General features: G+C 31.8%; 1 protein-coding gene across 1 annotated transcript; it reads right to left on the reverse strand.

Annotated features, from left to right (window-relative positions):
• Window positions 1-3,070: 3,070 nt before the first annotated feature.
• Window positions 3,071-5,484, reverse strand: LOC143074773 (uncharacterized). Its single transcript, XM_076250057.1, has 2 exons — window positions 5,435-5,484; window positions 3,071-3,850 (listed from the first exon to the last, which is right to left on the reverse strand). The coding sequence occupies exons 1-2, from the start codon at window positions 5,447-5,449 to the stop codon at window positions 3,200-3,202; spliced, it is 666 nt and encodes a 221-aa protein (XP_076106172.1). The 5' UTR covers window positions 5,450-5,484; the 3' UTR covers window positions 3,071-3,199.
• Window positions 5,485-6,313: the final 829 nt, after the last annotated feature.

Raw genomic sequence — 6,313 nt, forward strand, 5'->3', positions numbered from 1 at the left:
CCTAGTAAGTAATTTCTATTACATATAATGAATCACTGTTGAATAATTGTTAGATTGTTTCAGGACAGTAAAGAGCATGAACAAGTTTGTGGCAGTAGCCCAACATCATATATCAGCAAAAAATGAAGTTCAGAAAAGAACAATATTTCATACCGAGGAAACTTCTGAGCAATGCATATCATTTTAAATGCAATGACTCTTTAAAAGAATACTATTTAATAAAAACATACAAGAAATTAAAGAAAAATGACTTACATAATAGTCTTAACTCTATAGGGAGATATACTCTGTAAAATCAGCTAAACGTTTTAATCGCATTGTATTGTTAAGGAAATAATAAGCTTCTCAATGATCAAAATTATTGTTTGCCAACCAAAATAACATGGAATAAAACATTAAGTCGGTTTTTGGAGAAAAAGACTTTTGATGTGGCTTTGCATTGATATATCCCGCTAGTGTGGTGTTGTTCTATTGTCATTTTCTGTACTCTGGTCTTTAACGTTTGCCGATGGGCTTTGTCTATATGTCAGTGTATTTCTTTGTTGGCATAATTTTGATTGCTGTACCCCCATTATTCACATTTTACTTAGCATGTGTTTGTTTGTTTTGTTCACAAATTATTGTAACAAAAAGGGGGTTTTATGCGACTGCCATACAAACAGGAGATAAGCTAGCTATAAAACCAGGTTCAATTCACTATTTCCAAATAAGGAAATGACTGTACCAAGCCAGGAATCTGACAGTTGTGTTCTTTCGTTTGCTGTGTTTCAGATTTAGTTTATTCCAATTTGATAATAGACTTTCCATATATCAAAAGGACTATGATACGGATGTCTATGACGACGATAAAAAGACTATGATAAAGGCGGTTAAATTGACAATACATTGTATATGTAGACAAGGGTTTACAGCAATTATCGCGGGTTTGTAACAAGTCAATCCAATAAGAGGAATAGTCTCGATAATCGATTTTTTTTAATAATGTTTGTAAAGACATTTTAAATGTGTAATTTGAATATTTAGCTTGTTGACACTTGCATTTATGTTTCCTGGTCCTACATTTTATTGAAATCTGGTCGATTTAGTCAAATTCTGCCAAAATCTCTCATCTTGACCTATTTGGTATGTAAAAATAAATGTTTGAGTTGGAACTTTGACACACATAGTTCATTTTTCATCTTGTAACATTGAACTTTATAATCGGGACAATCATGAGGAAGAAAAGCATTAGTATCTCAAAAATTCAACAGTTTTGTACACAGGTTATTTACAATTATGACCATCAATGTATCGTACGTGCTGACTAATAGGCTTGTGATACTCTCGGGGAAATAAAATTCCACTAAAAGTGGCATCGACCCATCGGTTGTAAATAAACTCATCATAGATACCGGGATTAAATTTTGTATTTACGCCAGACGCGCTTTTCGTCTAAAAAAAGAAAGACTTAAGTGACGTTCGAATCCAAAAAAGTTTAAATTGCCAAATAAAGTAAAACGTTGAAGAGCATTGAGGATCAAAATTACTAAAAGTTTTGCCAAATACAGCTAAGGTAATCTACTCATGAGGTAGAAAAGCCTTAGTATTTCAAAAAGTCAAAGCTTTTGTAAACAGTTTTAAACAGTTTATTAATAGATATGACCATATCAATGATAATTTATGTTAACACAGAAGTGCTGACCAATGGGATGGTAATACCCTCGAGAAATTAACAATGACAGTTATTTTTCATTCGTTTGATGTGTTTGATGTGTTTGAGCTTTAGATTTTTGGTATTTGATTATGGAAGTTGAAATATGAATTTTCCTTGGAGAGTGGTATTCTTTTCTTTGGTTACATCTTCTAACATCAGACTCGACTTCTCTTGGACTGAATTTTAATGTGCGTATTGTTATGCGTTTACTTTTCTACATTGGCTAGAGGTATAGGGGGAGAGTTGAGATCTCACAAACATGTTTAACCCCGCCGAATTTTTGCGCCTGTCCCAAGTCAGGAGCCTCTGGCCTTTGTTAGTCTTGTATTATTTTAATTTTAGTTTCTTGTGTACTATTTGGAAATTAGTATGGCGTTCATTATCACTGAACTAGTATATAATTGTTTAGGGGCCAGCTGAAGGACGCCTCCGGGTGCGGGAATTTCTCGCTACATTGAAGACCTGTTGGTGACCTTCTGCTGTTGTTTTTTCTATGGTCGGGTTGTTGTCTCTTTGGCACATTCCCCATTTCCATTCTCAATTTTATTGTTGTTTTACTTCTTTGATGACCAGTACGTTTTTGATAATTTTTCATACTTAGATAATAGTTTTTGGTAAATAACGTTATGTTTAATCATTGTAATTGCATTGAAAATAATAATCTATATCGTCTTCTTGAATTCCTTTGTTTGAGACGAATTAAATTGTATGAACTGCAAAAGAAAAGCGGATGTTACTCAGGCTTGTGGAAAACTCATTATTCGATGTAAAACTTATAATTAATACGAACACAGAAAATTTCAACGAAAACGTATGACTGAGCATCACAAATTATTGTGACTGTGCAAACAGATATCCGAGCTAGTTTTTAACGTTTCTTGTAAAACTTAATAAATAGTATTTCCGATAAAAATAAAAGCACCGATTCGAGTAAGTCAAATGTACAGTTATTTCTTCAAATGGGAACGTTTAGGTTGCATCAATATACGAAACATTTTAAAGATACTTCTGTTCTAGATATACATGAAAGATACAACATATCATGCCTGTACAACGTAACTTGTATATATATATATATATATATATATATATATATATATATATATATATTTCATGGAACTTTTCCTGTGTAGACTAAGTTATTATTAAAAATAATGAATAAATACTGACCGCAGCAGGTAGCGATGTTTAACGTGCAGACAACTTATGAACTATGCTCCTACTTTTGAAGTGTTGACCCAAAGCATCTATGAACGTGATGGGATTATAGAAAATATGGTAAACTGGGGAACAACGTTTTAAATAAACATCATTAATAACAGGGAGGAACCTTCGCGTCATTGTTGTGGCGCTAAAGGACATTGTGAAAAAAAAACCAACGTTGTAAATAACTTTATTCTGTAACACATAGTTCATTAAAAATACAAACGATAAATAACTGATACACACTATGTTAAATGCACATGCCCTATACCATCACAAGCTGAATAGATTGATATTCGGTTTTTACCCAATTTGATTTTGTGTGACGCTAATTGGTAAAGTTGTAGTCGTTTCACGACCACTTAGTATTTTTTGCCTCAATAAGGTTTTTCTGAAAAAGCTTAATGGAATAGAAGTAAGTTCATGGTCATTCACCTTCTCGAATATTCGTGTACAAACAAAAGCTACCGGTACGTTATATTTGTCTTCTTTATATTGACAGATACCATTGACAATGTCATTGCTTCTTATTAGAACTTTGATAATACGTTCAAGTGGTTTGCAATATGTATTTCGAAGACTATCTGTTGTTATACATGATTTACAGTGGGTTTTAGCTACATATATAGTCTTTGGATATCTGGTCTCCATGGTATCCATGTGTGGAAACCACGGACATGACGTGCGTAGACTCAAACTCTCTGATGTTTTCATATGTCTCTTTGGGCATGTACCACTATTCCGATATTCTGTAGATTGGAGTAAGAGTTCTTCAAATCTTTTGTTAAGTGTAGAATTTTCCCAGCCTTCATACATGAATAACGATTTCATGTTTAGATTATCATTTATAGAATTAAATCTGTTTTCAAGATCCTTCTGAGATGGCTCTGTGCAATTACAGCTCTGTACATTGTTGAAATATGTCGAAACTAATACTGATATATAACAGACAACCTAGAAAATAAAAACGAAATCAAAATACTAGTATGTGAATTACACTTTCAGTGGATGGTAGTTATTGGTCAATTTGAGAAAATGTGTTGTTTTCATGCTATAAGAAACTAATTGCATTTCAACCAGATGTTTGTTTTTCGTTAATTTTTTTTCGTTAATTTTTTTTTTTTTTTTTTTTTTTTTTTACATAAATAAGGCCGTTAGTTTTCTCGTTTGAATTGTTTTACATTGTCTTATCGGGGCCTTTTATAGCTTACTATGCGGTATGGGCTTTGCTCATTGTTGAAGGCCATACGGTTACCTATAGTTGTTAATGTTTGTGTCATTTTGGTCTTTTGTGGATAGTTGTCTCATTGGCAATAATACTACATCTTCTTTTTTATATGTTCACTGTTAGGCTATGGCAGTCATGTTAACGCACAAAATAGCTGAAATTGATCAGGTAGTTTGAAAGGAAAAGATTGTTGATTAAATTTACGAAGAAGGACGTTATGGAATTGCAAAATGTTGCATTACTCTTTGAGTTGGAAGATCCGCTTTTGATTTCATATTTTTATTCGTACATGTCATTCAAAAAATCAATCGCTGTATTTTACTTCTAAATTTCATGACAGGAATCATTGACAGAGTCCGTCCTGAATTTTTTATAACGCTATAGAACATATATAATGCTCAAAAATTATTCAATAAGAACAGGTCATGAATGAAAGACCACCTAAAACGAATGATAAAAACATTCTACTACATTTTAGCAGATAGGAGGGTCTGGATGTTAGGTAAGGGTTCCTTCAATTCTATAGTTCTTAGTTGTTTGAGGCATGTTTTTTTATGTACAAAGTTACGTTTATTCTGTAAGCTTCTCTTATTGATAATCTTCACCTTTTATATAAGCTTGGGATTTCAAATATTTTGGCCACGAGCATCACTGAAGAGACATGTGTTGTCGAAATGCGCATCTGGTGCAGGAAAAATTGGTACCGTTAATGTTATTCGAGTATCATATAAATACTGTATATCCTTCATTTCTGTACTCTTTTTATTTAATTTCTTTTATTTTCTAAGAAATAATTTTGCATCCTATGATTCTGAATTTTTAGTTTGTATTCTGATTTTACTCTATCGGGTTCTCTTTTCATTATTTTTGTCTCATTTTTATCTATACTTTAAGGATTTTCGAAAAAAACAAGCTTTTTAAAAGACTTTTATAAATTGATACTGTATATATAAAGGAACTTTAAATAGAAAAACAACATTGAGGGTCCTTGTAATTGTTTTCGAGATAAAAGCCATGGCAAATTATGCGGGAAATATTTCTCTCTAGACTTAAATATATTTAACATTTGCATCCTTTTTCTTTCAAAAATTGTAATAAAATAAGAAGGATTTGTTATGTTTTTCAAATATGGCCTTTAAAAGTTTTAATGCTACATCATGGATAAAACCAGAGGATTCTGAATATCAAAAACAAAAGGAGCGAACATCCTTAAACAGATCAACACCCTCAGATAGTATAACTTCAGGAAATGAACTACAACCAAGTGATTTTACAAGTATAAAAACAAACTTGACTACGATTCTACTTACATCAAAGTAATTCATCTTGTCGTGTGCTTATGTTTTTGGTCAAGTTAATAATTAGGAAACTTAAATTATGAAGAGTAGTAAAAAATACATTAATTTATATATCATTTTATCAGGATGTTAAAATATAAATAGATTGATGGAAATCAAATTGGAATATTTTGGAAGATACTTGGCATAAATCTCCCTAGCAGATTCCTATTCACCAGTTGTTCCGATATAACCTTACATCAGTTATTATAATATAATATTCAATAATCCCTCATTTTTTTATGTTCCTGATTTGCAAGTCGTGTTTGAATTTATTGGTCAACATATATCGGTAGTCTTTGGCAAGCAAATACCAGAGGAATTTTACGTTGTACTAAAGTTTGTTTAAGAAGCCAGGGGATATTAATTTTAATGTTTTAACGATTGATTGTTAGATATCATGTCTATTGACAAAGATTGTTATGACTTCCTAGACTTAATTCTCGATAATAATATTTAGTTTATTTATTTAAAGTAGATTGAGAAACAAGTTATTGCAAATTATATTATTCACCTTCCGACGGACTATCATCGTTTCTCAAGAACATACTCGAAAATGGTATCGATAGAGAGCCGAAAATTCATTTCTCCCTGGAACGTGGATCGAACCAGGAACCTTTGTGTTAGTAGTCCGAAAAGCCTACCACTACATTACGGCTCTCAACATGGAGTTTAAAATGTGAAATCAATGCAAATATCTATTAGTGAATCTATAAATAATTCAAGCAGGATAAGATGCAGAGGAATTATTATGTATGAAGTCCACACAAAAAGACGGTCTTCATATTCATATCACAAATTAGTTTGTTTAGAACTGAATTGTTTGTATTATTGAAACGATGGTTGTAACAT

The sequence above is a fragment of the Mytilus galloprovincialis genome, chromosome 5 (genome assembly GCF_965363235.1).
Source record: "Mytilus galloprovincialis chromosome 5, xbMytGall1.hap1.1, whole genome shotgun sequence".
NCBI classification, from domain to species: Eukaryota; Metazoa; Mollusca; class Bivalvia; order Mytilida; family Mytilidae; genus Mytilus; species Mytilus galloprovincialis.